Source organism: Argiope bruennichi, chromosome 8 (assembly GCF_947563725.1).
Source record: "Argiope bruennichi chromosome 8, qqArgBrue1.1, whole genome shotgun sequence".
Taxonomy (NCBI): Eukaryota; Metazoa; Arthropoda; class Arachnida; order Araneae; family Araneidae; genus Argiope; species Argiope bruennichi.
In genome coordinates, this window is record NC_079158.1 from 66,903,319 (window position 1) to 66,924,556 (window position 21,238).

Genomic DNA, 21,238 nt, shown 5'->3' on the forward strand with positions numbered 1-21,238 from the left:
TTTGTTAATTAGGAAAAATTTAAAACTCTTCTTACATCTTTCTTTTGAAATACAGTTGAATTAGGGATAACTGGTAACCTTATTAATACATAAATATCAGCAAATATTCTTAGTACGTTTAGAAATATTTGAATACTGTAGATTAGAGTTACTGAATATTTATTTATCAAATAATGCAATTTTGTCTAAACATACCGGTTAGAATTGTAATTCTATCAATTTACTGACTCGTTTTTTTTTTTGAAAAAATTTTCGTTATTTCAAGAAACTTAATTATTATAAGGAATAATTAAAATTTTAAAAGTGACATCACAATTTTGTTTCAGAAGACATGACAACCTCTCTGCCTTTTATCGTTTGCTAATGTTCCTAGCATGTTATAATTCAAACCAAACATGAAACGCATGCTCCATGCGACATTCCATAACATTTCTTTGTAATATTGTGTTTTTTTTTTTTTTTTTTTTTTTTCTGCTTGAAAATAGGGAAGTGACGAGCTGCTGTTTCTCTGATCTAGATAACGATTCAAAGTTTCAATAAGTTGACGGAAATTTTTTTAAGCATGTCATGTGAAACACGAATTAAAATTTTGAATCACGCTGGCGGTGAATAGCAAGTTTACCTTTTTAAAACAGTAGTTCAAAGATATACACTCGAGTTTCAGTCTTAAAAACCGCTATTTAAGCAAGAATATTCTTCAAATTACTTGAAATCAACTAAGACTATGAAAAAAGCAGTTACCCGTCTAATATAATACATTTCCAACCATTGGGGGAGGGGGAAGCATAATCATCCAATATATCTCAAAATACAGTCAAAATTCCTTATATAAAATCCATAGATTAACACAATGCTTAAACCCTTGACAATGACCGAGTCCTGGTGAGTTTGCATAATCCAACGTAGCATACTGTTTCTAAAGCATCCAAGATATTCTGCCATATTTTTGTCCAACCACCAGCAGAATTAAGATTTATTATTCTTTCATCTTCCTCATTGTCGTTGGTCCAGTTATCGCAGATATTAAACGTTGTAATGAAACTAGATTGTCATGAAACCAAGTCACCTCTCTAGTCATGAAACCGAGATTGTTATTAGGTCAATGGAGGCCCATTGACCTAATAGCAATATCGGTTTCATGACTAGAGAATCGCATTTGAAGATCTGATTCCACTAATCTCCCGTGTATACGGGCCATGGTGTGCATTAAATCTGTAAAAAGTGAAACACTCTTCCTTTAGTATGAAGTGAAAGGTTAAAAAAAAGAGTTGTTGACTCAATTTTATCCTCGCTTATTGACTATGTTTGGATTGTGAAAACCGTTCAAAAAATAATCTTCAAATGTAAAATTAATGCTTTGTATGATTAAAATTTTAAATTCCATGTAGAAATGGTTCTTTCTACGATAACCTATGTAAAAGTATAATTTATTTACCCAATAGGGGATGAAATCTGATCTCTGGAACATATATGCTCATTAATATAACTATATACCGTTTGTTGCAAAAATGACCGGTATATTTGAAAAATCAATAAAAACTAAACGGGCAGCGATAGAAATACACCGTTTGTTGCAAAATGCTTGGGAGAACAGTAAATTTTCAGGCAGACAAACTTGCGAAATTAGTTACAATTTTCAACAACAGATGGCGCTGCAGTCTGGAAAAAATCTAAATTACGATATTTTCCAAATATCCACCATGAGCAGCATAACATGGCGTAGTCTCAGAATGAAATGAGCAGAAACCCGTGTAAACGTCTCAGGCGGGATGGCTTCACATGCAGAACAAACGTATTGCTTCAGTTATTCAATTGTTTCTGGATTGTGGCGGTTCACTTGATCTTTCAAGTGTCCCCACAGAAAGAAGGCGCAGGGGTTCATGTCTAGCAATTTCAAAAATTTTCAAACAGATCCTTTATTGTATCGCTTTTCGGCTCTTTGGTTACATTAAACTTTCGTTGAAAACTTCGTCTTGTTGCCATTGTTCTGCGCGGTGGAATTCCAACACCAGAAAAATCCTCTGTTCTAAGGAATAAACCATTTTTTCACAACAAACTTGCAATCTGTGAATAGCACACGCTTAAAGCAGAAAGACGACTTACAGAATGGCGAATTCAGACTGCGTTTTCTTCTATATCTTTCAAATCGGTTGCAGCGCCATCTGTTGTTGTAAATTGTAACTAATTTCGCAAGTTTGTCTGCCTGAAAATTTACTGTTCTCCCAAGCATATTGCAACAAACGGTATATTTCTATCGCTGCCCGTTTAGTTTTTATTCATTTTTGAAATATACCGGTCATATTTGAAACACCCGGTAACTGGTTTCTCAGTTTTTGTTACCGATTTCTGGGTACATATGATGTAGACATTCTTCACTTATCATGACTATTTCAAACTTCTTGGCCGTTAGAGTTTTTATCTCTATGCATGTTCTTAATATTGTAGAAAGAGGAAATACAATACTAGAAAAATTTCTGAAATAGAAAGTCAACTATATCTAATATTTTGAATACGCGTAACATCGATGTCTTGATATTTCCATAAAGTTGCTTATCACAAATCCCATGGCATTTAAATATATTGTAAAATATATTTATCTTTGTGGGTATAACAAATAACGAAAAATCTCCTTTTATATTGCAGCATCTGTTTTAAAATTATATGCATAAGGGTTCTCCAATTTTTTTGTTTTATTGCATTTTATTGCTTTGCTTGACTAGGAATATTTTTAAATAGTTAATGAAGTTATTCTCAGTGTATTAGGTGTGCCTTCTTGCTTAACCTAAGAATAAAAAAAATAAGAACTAATTAATGAACAAAAAAAAATGTATTTTGTGACTACAAATTAAAATGCCTCTCTTAAATAAATGGAAAGGGCATTCAGTTTTATTATTATTATTATTTATTTATTTATGTACTTTTTTTTTCTTAAAAAAACTTTTACAAAGATATAACCATAAAAAAAATTCTATCTTATTAGTTCATGAAAATAAAATAAAAAAGTAAACTATTTTTACACTGGAATTAAAAACTTGGCTGTCAAGCAAGTAATGGAAACAATTCTTTATTTTGTAATTTACAATAAAAAAATTAAAAAGAAAATAATCATGGCTGGAATAACCAACATGAAAAATATTTATTTTTCTTAAATGATTCAAAACATCAGACATGATGAAATTAGAAACAAGGCAATAAGATGCGAATCAATGAAAATTTTATTGATATTCCATTTAATTTATAACTAAAATTAAAATTTGGAATTCAATTAATATTATTGTAAATTAGCTTGCACATTTTAGAGTAATACTGACTTAAAATCACTCTTTAAACTCAAAATCAAAGAATATATCTCCATAAAATCTGTTGATTGTTGACCAATGCTTGAACTGCATCATTTCTCTCCTCACGTCAGGTTCCTTGCGATGCTGGCGAGCTTCTGGTCAGCTTATGTTACAACGAGAATTTGGAGAGACTGACTGTGACCGTGTGCGAAGCGAAGGGTCTCAAAATACCGGAGGGACAGCAAACTTTAGGTAAGTCGGTTATGATTAATTTCTTGTGTTTATTTGTTATTTTACCTGCAAGGAAGGGAAGGATAAATTCGGTCTTTGTTGATACAATAGACTGTAATATCATTCCAGTTTCTATATTGCAAAAATCTTAAAATGCAATAAAATTGTTTCTATTGTTGTTTTCGCATTGAGGGATTCCACGCACATTATGGTTATTAAACAGTAGTTCCCCTGATTAAGGAGGTAAATCTTGATAATGATTCAGTGACATGATTATATTCCTATTGTTTATGGCCCAAGATATGCTGCATCAAATACTTTTTTACTTTCAGATATACGTATTATAGAGAAAGTATAGTAATGGATATGTAATATAGTATTGTAAAAAAATAGTATATGTAATATAGTATTGTAAAAAATTTGAACACGAGATTTTGACGAATCTCCTCATTTTAGAAAACACATTTTCCATTTCAATTTTAGTTCAAAAAACACATTTATGTAGTCTGTCTGTGATGCAGATAACTCAAAAATGCTTTGAGCTACTTGGTTGAAATTTGGTATACGAGTTTCACACCAAATTTGCAGATTTCTATCAAAATTTGAGTAAAATCTGCTCAAAAAAAGACTATCTGTCCACTTGTTCGAATCTAACTCGATAACTACAAAAAGAAGTGAGCTAGATAGATAAAATTCGGTACACGGATTTAACATCTGTAGTGTAGGCACCTGTCAAATCTTGAGACAAATCCAACTAGGGGTTGATTGTCTATTGGTTTGTACTTTCAGAATCATGAAGACGTGATATCTCAAAAAGGTTGGTATATCAAATTTGATATGGGATTTTGTGACTGCAAGTGCAGTTTTATGTCAAATTTTATTTTCAATCCACTGAGAAAAACGCATCTAAAGCACAAACTCGATTCTTGGATATTATTAATGCCTGCCATGGATTAATCGCCAAAACACTCGCCAAAGATCACACAATAGATTCAGTAAAAATGCTAAATCCACACCAAATGTTGATATTTCGTAACTATTGTACGCTAATGTCATGCAGGCGTTCTCTGGCATGACACGGCGAGAAAATTTTGAGAAGACTACTCCTCCTGGTATTACTGTCTAAAGGAATAAAAAGCTATTCAAATAAATATGCAAGATCCATTACAATTAAAATAATGCATTCAATTACTCGAATCTGAAATGTTTTAAACTGCCATAAAATTGATTTCATCAGCGAATTAATACATGTTTTATTTTCTGTTATTTTGTGCATACTTTTACTCATCGCTAGTATGTTACTGCAGGATTTTCTGAACTAGCATCCAATGTCGTCTTTCGGTAAATTGCTACTTAGTAAATGTACAAAATGCAGTCATAAAAATCTGCTGGGATCTTACATACAAAATATTTTGTACAAAATTTAGTTATCAAAAGAAAAAAAAATCCTAATGGACATAAATTTATGCGAATACCGAAATGTCACACACTGATTAAATATATTTTCCAGAATAACATGTCATGCAAAATAGATATTAACTTTCAAAATTGCAATTAATAAAGAAAGATAATATAAAAATACAAGAAAGGAAGGAATAATTTAAGCGCATGACTTCACTATATACAAGCGAACTACTCTATTCATTTCAACAATTCTTGTTCTAAACATCAAAAACAGATTTAAAAATAATAATAATAATAATTTTTGAAAATGCAAGAGTACATGCAAAATAATGAAACAAAGTATCTACATTACTTTTTATATAATAAAGGATAATAAATGACTAGGTATGTATATTTTTATGTATTATATATCAGAAATTTTAAAAATAAAATTGCGGTACACCTTTCTTCGCACTAGGAGTCGTCTAAACTGTACGTTTTTAACTACACACTAATTTTTATGCAAGACTGTTTTTATTTAGTAATATTAAACAAAAGATTATTTGTTTAAATATATGTGCATTTAACCGTATAGTTCATTGTTATTCGCATAATTCTTCATTATTTGAGAAATATTTTGATCAAGACAGAACTATAACAGTGGGCGTTAAACTATCTAGAAGAAGAACATTCAGCTTGGCGAGGCAATTTCGGCGAATAGAAGCTTAATTAATCCTCAGAGAATTAAATCCGGTGATTGAAAGCAATGGATGAGAACATAAACGTTGTGCGATGAAATTCGGTTGATTTTTATGGCAGAAATAGTTGCAATGGAAAAGCTCGGTGAACATTTTTCTGTTAAATAATTTTATAAGGCTTAAAAATAGTTGATTCATTTCTTCTATGGGACATTAAATAAACCATCATCGGTATTCTCAGCGCATTTTTATTCTATTTTAATGAGCAGTCTCTATTAATTTTGGGGTACTTGTCGATTGTAACGACGATCAAAAAACGCCAAGAAAAATATCGCCAAACTATATGGCAAATGATTCCCATTGCTCAAAATTTTTCATAATAAATAATGATGCACTTCAGTATATTTTATGATTGGGCGTAGTTTTATTCTTGGTGCTTTTTGCTCACAGTTAAAACCGATAAGTACCAATTTTGGAAACAATCTCAATGCATTTGTCCGTCTTTTTTCTTTTGTTCTTTTATTATTCATTCGATGTTCGTTCCTACATTTTTCATGATTTCAATACTAGCACCATGATATTCTTCATGTGTAAATACTCACCTCTTGGTGTCTGATTGTCTACAAAACATTCATTTTTTTAGGACTGTAATCTAGTAGAACTGTTTCGTTATTATTCTGACTGCTTCATGTCTCGAGCAATCAGGTGATTCAACACTGTATTAATTGAAAATTTATTTTTCAATCTATTATCTGAAACAGACTATAGTGTAAATTTTAGTTTTATCCTGCTCATACATCACTAAATAAAACAAGAAAAATCATTAAAAAACACACATTTTGGATATCAACTATATATATATATATATATATATATGTAAACATATTTTATAAGATGCGTGACCGAGAAGAAGAAATTTTTGAAATTTTTAACCAATTTATCTCACCACAGGAGACATAATTTTCATACAAAAAAAATGGTACGTCAATCTACATCGCGGCATAAGAGCAAAAAAAGAACGAAATTTTTCTCTTCGGTGGCTTTACTATGAAATTTTGATAGGAATTTTTTTGACATGTGTCGATTTAGGAAAGGGAATCTTAGGTATCTTTAAAAGAATATCGTAAGTATTAAGGATTTATAACCCTTCGCTCTGAGTGTGAGAAATGCAAAGGTCGTCAGTTTTTTTAGAGCGCGTGTAGAATTAATTAAATAAAAAAAATGGAAATTGAAAAAAAATGGAATATATATATATATATATATATATATATATATATATAATGTATCGTCATGATCTAGTGGACCGCAATTCGTGACTGAGCAATTTTCAATGAATTTGAGCAAAATTATGACTTTTTGAACATTTATTTACAATTTATCATATTTCAATTTTTAAAAAACTTTGTAAAAATAAATTAAATCTGGAATATTAACTTATTTTCAAAAAAAATCACCACAGGAGGCTGGCTGTAGATTTATACAGTTGAAAAATTTACCTGTCATATGACCGGATGACGATTTCCAAAGTTTTACGAAAATTCCTTTTATCTAGCGACATCGACAGTTATTTCCCAAAGTTCAAAGATCGCTTAATTATTTTCTTTCTGTAACGTGACTTTAATACCTGTGACTGTGTGGAGATTGCAATTCCGAGAACAGAACCTGCGACGTTAGGGTCCTTAGCCGCGTAACATAACCACTAGACAAAAAAATTATGATCCTAGTCCGGAGGCTGTTAACTGGCTTATGAAGCTATACCACCAGATTTCAGGAAATCAGCATTTCACAGTGTTCATATGCCCTCACATCCGAGAATCAAATCTACAATCAATTTCTGACATCGAAATTCGCTTGGCACGATAATATCTTTCGTCTCTCCGCCGACTCACGGGTGGAGGAGTATTGTGTGGTAGCTTCATAAGCCAGTTAGCAGTCTCCAGACTGGGGTGGTCACTTTTGTCTAGTGGTTATGTTACTAGGGGGTCCGGATTAGGGTCTCGGGCTCCCATGCATTTTTCTCATGTTAAATTCTGTGTTTGCAATTCAATTAGATTTCGCTTATGATTTAAAACGAGCCATAAGCTAGGATTTAAATACAACTTTACAAAAAGAAAATCTGCGGAGATAAGCTTGGTCTCCCAGATACTCATTAGAATGTCTCCTTTTTATCTCTGGTGATAAAACTGACGAACGACTTATAAGAATATATCACTTTAATTCGCTTTTTGCGAAGCTTTTAAAATGCTTGTCGGCCTGCATAATAGATGGCGTGATGGCTAATAACGATATAAAATTCATATGCCTACGTTTATAAAAACTTCTGGAGAGATCAGGTTGCTTTACACATCAGTATGCTTTTTTTAATTGATATTTTCTAACTATTGTAAATCCTAATAATTTTGATAAAAATTATTAGGATTTTAGCTTAGGATTTTCAGCTAATTTAAAAACTGGACATTGTAAAAAAAAAAAAAAAAATAGGCTCCTTTTTGGTAATGAATTGCATTTTTTTATATTGTTTCTTTTCCCAGATTCTTTTGTAAAGCTGATCTTCATGATAGAGAACAAACAAATGAAATCGAAGAAGACGGTACCCGTCAAAAAATCGACCGACCCTAAATACAATGAATCGTTCCATTTCCGTTTGCCTCAGAAGTGTTTAAACTCTGCGAGCATCTTACTGCAAGTGACAGTCTCCGGCGGACCCAATAAAGGTAAAACAAAAATTTAATCTTATATCACTGTTTTTTTTTTTTTTTTTTTTTTTTTTTTTTTGCAAATAAGCAACACAAATACAGATTACTCTTTTTGTTTATTTGTTTCTTTTGCATTTCTGAATATTTACTCATATCTGTTTAATTTGAAAAAGTTATATCATATTTAATATTGAATTAAAATAATTAATTTTATAATATGTTTTAATTTTGAGTCAATAATGTAATCAACTTCAATGTCAATGAAGGGTTTTTTTTTTTTTTTTTTTTTTTTTTGCAACCTCGTGAATAAATTTAAAATTCTAAATTTGTTGAACATAATTGGTTTTTAATTTTTAAAAAATGAAATTCTGTTTTTGACTTCTTATGCATTTCGAAATTTTTTTTCACTTAAGAAATACTGCAATTATTTGAATCCATGATAAGTAGAGGATGCAATTTTAGGCAAAAAAGAAAAGGGAATTAACAACTCTAGTTCCAGTTGTTGTTTTTTCCCTCTCTTTGTTGAATTCTTGCAACCATTATAAATCTACAGAAGGGAAGGCAACTCAAAACTGATGTCCATATTTTCCAAAAGAATTATATTCGAAAAATAATCTTTGTATTTTTTTAAAACTAAAAAAAATCCCTTTTCAATTGTGTCAATTTAATTTCCGTACAATTTTCCCCTTGATTTTAATAATATTTTAATTCAATTTGTTATACAATCTATAACAAAATTTGTAAATATTAAAATTTGATATTATTATTATTAACAAAATTTGTAAAATGAAGTAAATATTAGTAATTACATCGTCGAAACATTTAATTGATTGCTGTTGCCAATTATTAACACCTTATTAGAATTTTCACTTCCATTTTCTTCATATATACATTTTTTAATTTTTGATAAATTGATTCAATTAGTTTCATGTTTTTCAATCCTACCAAATACTAAGGTAAATTTTTTTAATACATTCTACATTAAACATCCAATAACTAAGATAACAATAATCCTTTCGAGTAGGCTGGCCATCAGAGGCTGCTAGTTTTTAAGTAAATACGTCTAATAGCCTCGCTGTAGTGAAAAGGCTGTCTCAAATATATTTATTCATAGTATGATTATGTGCGAACAAGTTAAATACTGGTTATTTTCGAATTAGAGCTGTTCTTTATATTCTTTCTATTTGATATAAATTTTTAAGGATTTTAAGGACATTTTCTTTTCTTAAAAATAATTTCTGCATTCATTTTAGTAAATAACTAGACGCCTTCGGCGACCAGCGATAGCGTCTGCTGATGGCTATTATTGTTGACGAATCTATAATCATTAGCTTTCAAATGCTGATGATTTCATATATGAACATTTTTATTTCGTAGCAAACAGAAATTTTCGAAATCGGATGATTGTAATTGGGTAATTTTGTGATGGTTTATTACCCCAAAAAATGTGCAATGAAGAATTGTTTCTGAAACTTCTTTCGAAAACAGAGGGTTGTGGACGTTGATTGAATCTAAGTCAACCACTGAAATCTAAGTTGCTTTTCTCCACTGTTAGAAGTAATTTATATAGATATCATAGGCTTTCATTTGAAATAAAAATTGACGAAATAAGATCAAGGGTGGAGGACTGTATTTTATATTACTTTTAAAAAAAGTTTTTTTGTTTTTTTTGTTTGTTTTTTCATTTGCTTACCTTTTAAATATTTACTACTTTATATCTACAGAATTTTAATACCATCTGGTTTCAATTGCAAATAATAATAATAAAGAAAAAAAACAATATAGCTAAATTTACGTAAAACATCGTTTAAAATTGTGTGCTATGTTAACTCAGTTTTCATGCTTCGTGCAATGTTAATAACATCAATTTTCTTTGAAGCATACAAGCAAACAATTAAGGGGACAGTAGATTTTGAAATAAAGAAAAATGGATGAAAATGTGCGATTTTATTTTTATCATTTCATTATCAAAATATATGTTTATATTAAACTATAATAGCGTTATAAAATGCATTGTTCAATAAAATAAATATTTGAAGAGTTTAGAAGAAAAAAAGACATCTTAATGACTTTTCCCAAAATGATATTATGATTAGATTTAAATAACTTTGAAATGTTCCAGGTGTCTTAATTTTTGAAGAAATTAAATGAAATTCATAATAAAAACTTCGATCAAACATTGAAAGAAAATGGGGTATGCATTTTATGTTTCGAGATTTTGTAGGTCGTTAAAAGTCAATTTTAATTCAGAAAAACATAAAATTCCTATGAAAATTCAGTAAGTGTTTTTAAAAATATTTCTAAAAAAATTAGCATTTAATTGGAATTGCAAAATCATACGTAATTTTGTTCCAAATAAGTTTATATTGGGTAATTAGAAAAAAATTAAAAATTAAGTAATTCAGGAAAATTTTAAAAATTTATATATTTTTTAAATTTTTTAAAAATTATTATATTTTTATATAATAATTTATTTATATTTTAATATATGTGCATAAAAAATTTCATAATTCTGATTGAATAATTCCCAAAAGTGCCTTAGAGAGTTCACTGTTTCCTTAATACAAAGCTAGGAAATTGCATCAACTGTTAATGAAGTCTATTTAATCCTTCCCATGAAGAAATTAACTTCATTAGGTATTACTAAAAGCATCGATAAAAATGACATTTTCTAATAATTAGTCTGAAGAAAATGGTCGAGCAATTAATTTAGGCTCTTATAATCTATGTATTATTGTATATTTTAAGATTTTATGCAGCCATAATGAGAAAATAAGGAATATTAAACTTATTTATAAATATAAAAGGTTTTGAGAAACCTTTATAAAACAACAATAAAGGATAGGTTTTCTTTTTATTATCATACAGGAATATAAACAGGAATTATAAACAGGAATAATGAATTTGATAAATATCAAGCAGCATTAAATTATTGCCTTAATTTAATGAGGGGATTTTTAAATGATATGTTCTGCTCATTTTCTGAGAAGTTTTTCGGACGAATATTTTATAATGAACCCCTTAACGTTTAAAACTATTATAAATCTGTTATCAAAATTGGAAGATTTAACAGCTTTGAATATTGTTATTTTAGATTATTTTAACGGCTGTCTCCAAGAATATTGTTAAGGAAGTATTGTCCGGTAGTTATATGGTGAATTTGATCCAACAAGTTATATAATGGAAAGCGATGATTATTCCGTAAAAAACACGAAGCATAAGTATATATTTTTTAAGGAAAAAAAAGAAATTAGGACCTTTAAATAGAATTAATATTGACTTTTTTTTTTTTTTTTTTAATTACCGTGTTTCTAATGATTGCGCTAACTAGTTACTTTTCCCGCCGCCAGATGGCTCCTTGAAATGTGAGTTATAATGTTTTGTTCAGAAAATGTTTTTAAGACTGTACAAAGCTAAATCTAACAATGAGTTATTTTTCGTTTTACCTTAAAATAATATTTAAATAATATAATAATTTGAACCTTTAAATAGGATTAATATTGGCTTCTTCTTAAATCACCGTGTTTCTAATGATTGCGCCAACTAGTTATTTTTTCTGCCGCTAGATGGCGTCTTAAAAAGTGGGCGAAAATGTTTTTAAGTTAAATGTTTTTAAGTACGAAGTTAAAGCTAACAATGAGTTATTTTCTGTTTTGCCTTAAAATATTATTTTAAATAAAATAAATATTAACATAACCTTTCCATATATATTTAAAAAATACATTAATAAATCTTTATTTTTTCCAGATAAAATCATTGGACGAGTAGTTTTTGGATCATACATGTTCGTCCGTGGGAAACCGTTGGAACATTGGAACGAAGCCATCTCTGCAGGCCATAAGCAGATACGACATTGGCAGAAACTGACACTGTGATTTAATTTTGTCATATGAACCCTTCTATGGTCCGTAATAACTCAAATTAACTATACTTAGAGAGCAAATAAAACCCCAACATCGAGGAGTTACTTCTATGCGTTTTAGAGTAAGAGAAAGGATTTTGTGGAATTAAATATCTTCAGTTTAAAGATAAGGTTTCACTATAATTAAAATCCATTAAAATATGTAAGGTGACTTCACCTATATTAAAATAACATTTAGGACTATTTTGACGAGGCTGAATATAATAACCATGTACCTAACCCTATTGTTAACTTGAGTTATCACTGACAATAGTTTGGTGATATTATTTCCTGTGCTATCCATCAACAAGTCTCCATTTAATTTCTGTTATATCTTCTTTGATAGAACAGACACAATCCTTTGAATACACTAAAAGATTTTGTTTTTCGTAATTTGAGATAATACCAACCATTTAGAAATTGTATTAAATGTAGAGAAACATCATAGAAAATAATTGGGAACTGATGTGTTTGTTTCTGAGAACTCAAAAAGTAATAAAATAGTTTTAGTTAATTATGATACATGTATAAAAAAGTAGTAAAAAGGAGGTATTGTTTTCTTGTGAGTATATATTGCTTGTTTAAAATGTCGTCTGCATCTGCATTTAATTTAGTAGGTTATAATAGCAAAAGATATTATTAATTTTATGAAGATATTATTTATTACTAAAATATTAATGGTTGCTATTATTGCAATCTTTTATGTTATTACTTAATTTTTTTCCATTTTTATTATTTAGAGGTTATTCAAAGTAATTATTAATTTCATAAAGAATTTTTTTTTTTTTTTTTTGCATTGAAATTCTTATCTATTTATACCTAAAAAAGATTGTAGAACATTTGTGTCAAATTTTATCAAATTAAATATAATTATTTTATTATTTTGCATAAACAGATGGCAAATTTTTAGTTTTAAAAATATTTTTAAATTCTATTCTAATATAAATACAAAATTATTTATAACTTTCAATGTCTATTTTCAAAAATAAAAAAATAATACGAATCACTTTGTATGAAAAATCTGAGCAACAAAATTTTGAAATTAAGAGGCATAAATTCAAGCATAAATTTCTTTTCATTACTGAAGACATTTTGTAAATCATTATTGTTTTTAAAATTTGATATGGTGATAATGTATATATCCTTACTTTGTTCTGAATTTTGCATAAGGATTCATTTCACATTAAGTTGGAGAATGTAAATATGTTTCTGTGTATTCTATTTTTATTCCTTTTTAAATAATTGAATCATGAAATAATATCTAGCATTCATTGAATGTGAAAAAAATACATAATACAGTTTGAATATTTAATCTTTTTAGAAAATATTTACTTACACATAAATTTTAATTATTTTGTGATTCATTGGATGCATTACTTTTGATTAAATAATTTGACTTTAATTAATTATTAATAAATTCACTGTTGTTTAGATTAATATTTAATTGTAAAAATGATTTTAATTCTAGTTTAATCTGAAAATGTCTCTTCTCTTAAATGAATGTCTGTGGAAAATTAAATCTTGTCAAAATTTCAATCAGTAAAGAAGTTATATGCATTATTGTAATGAAATAGCCTTAGAAAATTATGTAAATAAGAATTATGTATAAAAATCTTAAGAGTTAGGCTATTAAAAATTATTTTATACTGTAATCTGGGAAATCAGTCACAAAAAGGAATTAATAATTATCATTTTTGTAATATTTAATGATGAAACTCGATAAATTGTAATTTCGTATGATCAAAAGAGTGCTTCTAAAGATAGTAATCGAATTATAATAAGATGTCTTTGTCTTTCTGTGAAAAAAAGTCAATTTGAAATGCTCTTTTGTTTTGATATTCGTCCTTTTAGTCTAAATAATTAAAAAAATGTTATTTATTCACTACAAATACAATTTAAAAAATGCTGTCCCATCTCTGATAGACAATTGCAATTTTCATCTCATAAAACTCTACATAACAAGCAATAAAAAAAATTCTTCATTGTTGTAAGTACTGGCCTGAAATCAACCTAAGCAGTTATTTGTTGCCAAATATACTGTAGTCTTTTGATTCACAAATCTAAAGTACACATGCAGTGGAACAAAATCACGTGGTAAAAAAACCTTCGATCTTGCCATCTAGCTCGAATTGCTTTACAATATAAGAAAAGCAATAGATGACAGCATCGGTGTTTACATTTGATGTATATCATGGGACAAAAATATTAATTCCAATGGAAGTAAATTCTGAGTGGCTTTGAAATGCAAAAGGATTAGATTAGACTTACTATTTAATGGCAGGAATTCATGCATCAATTTTTCAAGATTTGTCTGGAAAAATCATAATAGTGATTCAATATATTTCAAGCCAATGATGAGATTATCATTAATCTTTAAATGCAAAAAAAAAATTGGTTCATTATTCTATAAAAAGAATTGAGGCATCATTTTTTAAAAGAATTATTGGGAAAATCATTTTAGTGATTCAATATATTGCGATGCAGTGATAGGGCATTAGTAGCATTTAAATGCAAAACATTACATTGGACTCGTCATTGTATAAAAAGAATTTAAGAAACGTTTTTTTTTTTTCCTTAAATATTTGTTGTAAAGAATCTTTATAAAATTGTGATGCAATTATGAGGATATTATTATAATAATGATTTTTCTATACTCAACATTTAAAATAGCAAATTATAGAATGGTTTGTTTCAAAATCGAAGCATTTGTGCTATTGAAATTGCAGCAAATTAGTTACCTTCTTTTATAATGAAGTGCAATCAAAACTCAGTTCAAGTCCTTTCCAATTATAATTATTTAAAATTGGAATTCAGACATGGCTTGGATTTAAACGAATATCTAATCCTATATTCAGTTATCTGTATACTTCCAGCTACAGGAGTATAAAATTTGACTATTCAATATATGTTTAACAATTTATAATGAAATTTACAATCGCTCAGCTAAAAGTAGATAAATATCTGGTTTTATTTTATTTACTTGCTGACATATCCAGCTTTTTCAGTATATAATTATTCCCAAGTCTCTTTACTTATTATAAAAATTAGCTATTAGATTAAACCTTTTTTAATATTTTAAATTTCTTTACAAAATATTAAGCGCTTATACCATAACAAATATTTGAAGCAAAGTTATAATATATTAAATAAACGGTTAAAAGATATGTAAAAAAGTAAAAATTAATATCCAACAGCTTGATATAATATCATTTTCAACCTTATTATTAATTAAAATGAGTCATTCTACTGTACAAATGAATTTGAAATCTTATAACTTTCTAACAAACTTCAGAGTATTCCAAAAGATTTTTTTAAAAATCACTTATCTCTATTTTTTCTCCAAATTATTTATATTTTTTAAGAACGATACAGAATATTATTTAACTAAATACTGTGAAAGGCATCAGAATTTAAGTATTTAAAACGTGGAATGTGTTGGCAGCCATTCTTTATCCATAGTTAAAAGCATTTAGTATTCACAGTTAGTATCCAATCCATAGTTAAAAGCAAGCAGTCATGTTATGAATCAATTTTACAAGAAACATCAAAATAGTTTTTTAAAAAAATCTCCAATATCAAAATAAGGTAAAAATAAATATTCTTTAAATAAACCTTTTTCCTTGTTTTGAGTTTTAAATTCCTTTTTATTAAAGTTTGAGTGTCGGTATGATGTTTCTTGGCGCAATACTGCACTTTCACAAATGAAATATAATCTTTAATTAATAAAAATTGACTATTTAATCAATTGCCATGAAACCTTCACTAAAATTTTTCTTATGCTTCGCGATATTTGTTAGAAAAAAATTTGAAGAATGTCTACTTATTACTTTGTGTTTTAATAAGAAATAAATAATTGAAATTATTTTATTTATTTAGATTTTTTTATCTATTTATTTATTTCCAATAAATACAAAATGTAACCTAAGTGAATGCTGAAAAAAAAACCTTAGAAAAAGATTTGAAGAATTTTTTTATTTTCCAAAAAGAAATTAAGCCTTGTTTATAGTTGCTTATTTACACAGTAGAAAATATTTGATACGTTTTGATATATCTTTTGTATTGGCAATAGATATTGTAATGGGAATATCTTTTTCTTTGAAAAAATATCGCTATGATTTTAATTGTTGAAATAAATTTCATTTCATCATTACAATTTTTTTATTTCGTATGATGCAGGTATGATTAATAGTATTCTTTTAACAGAACGTCTTTATTTAGAGAGACTGTTGATATTTTTTAAGCGGTTTCATGATATTCAAAGTAAAAATAAAAATAAGACCCAGTGTTTATTTAAAGAGAACGTGTACTGAGTTTTGATTGTTTTTGTGTAAGTTGTAAATTCCTGAATATATACTTATACGAATGTCGTATAGCAACACATGACGTCTCTTAAATCACTGAAATGTTAATTTCATATGAAGTTGAATGAATTTTGTAACATTTTTTTTTTAAATTTAAAATACTTTTAAAAGAAAGATAATTCCATTTTTGGAAAATAAATCTCTTGGGAGATACTTCAGACTTAGGGATGAGAAGTTGCCTTGTAAGTAAGCACGTTCTCGCTTCCCTTGAGATACATTAATAATGATGCCGGGTGTAGGAAGTTGGTAATAGGCTCGTTGCCGATGAAAAGTTGCGCTTTTGTCTAAGAGGTCATCTCATATGCGTTCGTTATGGGATTGTTCTATATGAGTTATATAATTGAATTTCTTTATCTACGACGATTAGAACTGTAAAGCAGCACTGGGTACAGTTTCTGGTAAAATAATTTTAATACCTAAATGCTCAATTGCAATGTCTAATTTCACATTGAAACCAGAGAAAAATTTTCGAAGCAATGCTTATAATTTCAAATATAATTATTCTAAGATTAAAATATAAGTTGTGCGTATCAGACGATGACATTGTTTTTTAATTTTTTTTTTTCATCATTCGTATAAGCATTACAATGTTGATCTGTCTATCTTGGTATGAGTATAGAAACATTCACTGTACATATTTGTGACTTGACCATATAAACATCATGTCATCTAGATAGAAAAAAATTGCAAATGACATCTCATCAGTCCCTTTTTTTTTTTTTTTTTTTTTTTTTTTTTTTTAGTTATTGCTAACAAACGATGTTAATCCAACTATGAAATATATTCATTTCCTCTAGTATGATGTGCAAAAATGTAAAAAAAGGAGGCACACTTTTAAAGAACCGATGTAATGCATTGTGATATCACGATATTTTGAAAGTGCACAGCTTTGGAGTAATGCGTTTCTAACTTAAAAGATTTGATATCGAAATATGTATTGTACTTTCTAAAGTGAAATGCGGTGTAGTAGTGCTTTTATGTTGAAGCTGAATATCGTAGTCTTATATTTATTGAAACGTGCTGAACATATTTGTGATCACTTTTAGATAAGGGCAATGACACAGCACTTCACAAGCTATGATATTTAATGTAGCCGTACATAATCTGTAGAAGTTGTACAAAAAAATATACATATGTATATGAATGTTTTATGCATTGTTAGACAATAAATGTCTGATAGGTGTAATGTGTTGTGTGTTTTTTCAACAATTTTTGCAACAAATTTTTGTGCATTCCATCAAGCAAAGGCAATTTTATATAAGACTTAAACTTTGTCTAAACTAAAGCAAAATAGGAAAAGATGAGTCGTTGCCAAGCAATCCTTCTAGTAAAAAAGCAAAAAACAAAAAAAAAATCACTGCTTTCCCCACCCCCCTTCAAAAGACAAAACCGGCAACCGGCTCCTTCACTCAGTCTTTCTGCCTAACAGTCGAAATAATAGAAACTAATAAATAACTGCAAAGTTAAAATATAAATCAGAAAGAAAAAAAATGTAACAAATAAGAGAAAAGAAAAATAAAAAAAAATAATGTTTGTAGCCATAATTGACTAAGCATCGTGCATTTAGTAAATAATTTATTAACAATAAAGATTGCAGAGTTCCTGAAAAGTTCTCTGCCTATGAAAGCAACCAAAATCTGAGTACAATTGCACATAGAAGATTCTTTAAAAAGATGATTTGTTGAAATGATAGCGGGATATTATAAAATCATTTCATTAAAATTCATACCGTTTTCCTTTTCATTAGAATTTGAAGCTATTCAGCAAGCAAAAATAATTCATCACTGCCAAAATAAAAAACAGACATCTCTTTCCCTAAATCACAACTGTAGCATTAACAACATTTGATGTACAATCAAAAGAATTTACCCCCCCCCCCGGGTTAGACCAGACTAGTATTCCGAAGATTTAATAAGGTTTTCATTTCCTGCCATCCAGAAGACCTGAGTACACGCTGATTGGTCCAAAGCTCCCATTCTTTGATAAGATGAGAATTCTTTACCACAAAAATATTTGTAGGGGTTTTTTTTTTTTTTTTTTTCCTATAAAAAATCTGGTTTGATTTGACTTAAAAGTACCATGGCCATAATGAGAATTTAGTTACAAATTTTATATGTAAGAACGGATCAAATAAAAATGAAGCAAACATATTTTTGTATCAGTATGAAGAAAACGATGTGCACAGTTAGATCGAAAGATAATAAAAACAACCCCTATTGCAAAATGGACTTATTTTAGATAATCTCAAGAAGCGATAGGATAGGCATTAGCTATCGACTAACAGTATCGTGCAGTTAGCACTTGGTTAGTATTTCATAAGAATCAACATCTTATTTACCATTATATTTTCATAAGTTATCATTACATCTGTTTTAAACTTTATCGACTAGAGAAGACGTTATATTATTCGTTCTTAGTAGCAGAAGATATTAGATTTCGAAAATTGCATCGGCTGATGCAATAATGTGCATTGACTGACACAGAACTGGTTTCCACACCTTCTGTCATGGAGCAAACCCTCTTCAGAACTGGTTTCCACACCTTCTGAAGAGGTTTTGCTCCATGACAATGCACGGCCCTTCATACACTAAACAAACTGAATTATTTTTGGTGGGAAGTCTCGGAATGAACTCTACATAGTCTCGATTTTTCATCATGTGACTTGAACATGTTTGTTTTTCTAAAAAAACATTGAAATGTCACCTATTTTTATGTAGAGAGCAAAGCCCTGGACACTGTTCAAAATTAATTTTAGTCTGAGCAAAAAAATTTTTACGAACAATGTATCCATCATCTGTTGAACAAATATTATAAGTGCTTGTTTAATTTTGTTGTCACCTGATCCTCTTATATATATATAAGATTCCCAAAAGTCGTTTTACAAAATCGTTTAGATCAAGCGTACATTAAAAAAATCATTTTTACAGAAGAACATATGATCACAAAAGTTAAGGACAACCAGTGATTTTAAGTAAAAGATCCATTATACATCTGATAAAATTTTCAACAGGTGTAACGGAATGCAACTTACACAGAAAAATATTACACTAGCTTGAATGATAACATTATAAGTTGAGTCTGGTATGACAAATATAATGATTAAAAAAAAAAAAACTTCGAAGTTCAAATTTACAAACTGAAGCGAACATATTTGTTACTCGTGCAAATGTGCTGTTGAAAACTTGCATTTCTTGAAACTTGCGTTACTTCAACTGTGTAAGTTTATCTGGTGAAACATCTTCTTTTATTTCGCTCAAAGTAAAAAAAAAAAAAAACTGGTTGTTGACAACCTTTACGTTTGTACCTCGTGTCTTTTCGTAAAAAAGAGGGAGAGACTTCTTTTTGTACTGTCGACGATCTTTAAAGGTTATAAACATCTTTTAAAGATATCCCTTGTATGAAAGAACTTGGAAATGTTTGTTTTAATACAAAAGGTTTTGACGTTCTGGTGAAACTTGATACGCAAGTACCTCAGTAGTCGACTAAATATACTGTAAGGCTAAATCAACCCTTCTTCTGGATAGGAAGGGTGATTTGTTAAAATAAATAAAACGATTAACAAATCTGTATCACAGACTTAACTCATCTGGCAATAGTAATCATAAAAAACATTATAATAGTTTTCGATAATGAAATAATGAACCCGAAAAGAGTAATTACAAAAGACAGAAATTTTCGAAGTTGCCAAGTCAGAAAATGATATTGCCATTCTTTTTTAAAAAGAAAATAAAGAACAAATAGGTGGTTTGACTTAAAAAAATAGAATTTCAGTTTAGCTGAGGGAAAGCTGTAGACTCGTAGCACTCCTTCGCTGGATTCGACAATGGACTACAGTGACTTAGTGACAAGTTTTTCTAATTCTGTACCAAAGCAATTTCAGGTTCAAAACCAGATTCCATCGAAAATTCATTTTGGACGCTAAAACCGATTTAAAGGTTCAAACATAATTTTACAAAGTATTCAGAAATTATTTATATCTGTACAATCTTTTTTTTTTTTCAAAGAATTTTATTTGTTCTCATTTTTGCGAATGGCAATAAGGAAACTTGTTTGTTTTAGAAAAAATGGCGCCATGCAGTGAAAAAATGTTGTACGCTTTCCGGTTATGGGTATTTTAAACCGAACTCCTATTTAAAAATGGTTGAAACAGCTTCTACATATTTTGCATCAACTGGTGTGTGCGTGATATCGTTGATGAAACATTCTCAGATCAGCATAATGATACAGATAATGGTATTTATTTTATAGTCTCCACGTTCTTCCAGTTTCAAAGCATTCGCTTTCTTTTTCTGAAAATACCTGAAGAATCAAGACTACTGTGCAGAGGTTCCCAAGGTTGAAAAATTAAAAAATCATATCATTACAGAAATAGCTACTGTGACTCCGCAAATGCTCAACACGGTCAGGAGGAAAACTGAGAACATACTTGATATCATTACTTGAAAAACGATTGATGCTTATGTTCATGCCTATTAATATGAATTTTTTAAAGAATCTGAATGCTGAAACTGTAAGTCGTTTTTCCCTATCTCTTATTCTGTATTATTTATAACAAATCTTTATCTGTTAAAAATTTATGAGCTTCCTGTACATCGTCAATCAGAAAATTAAGATATGCGACAGAACAATTTATGATGGCATGATGCTTGACCTGCCATTAATTTCGGAATCCATTCCGCATTTTTCA

General features: G+C 28.8%; 1 protein-coding gene across 2 annotated transcripts in view; it reads left to right on the forward strand.

The window, feature by feature from the left end:
- LOC129981237 (synaptotagmin-15-like) overlaps nucleotides 1–12,917 on the forward strand; it is a 358,403-nt gene extending 345,486 nt beyond the window's left edge. For both annotated transcript variants that reach the window (XM_056091995.1, XM_056091996.1), the window contains exons 7-9: nucleotides 3,413–3,533; nucleotides 8,125–8,307; nucleotides 12,037–12,917. In XM_056091995.1, coding sequence (XP_055947970.1) covers nucleotides 3,413–3,533; nucleotides 8,125–8,307; nucleotides 12,037–12,164 — 432 coding nt within the window. In that variant the 3' untranslated portion in view covers nucleotides 12,165–12,917. The remainder of the gene's footprint in view (nucleotides 1–3,412; nucleotides 3,534–8,124; nucleotides 8,308–12,036) is intronic.
- Nucleotides 12,918–21,238: the final 8,321 nt, after the last annotated feature.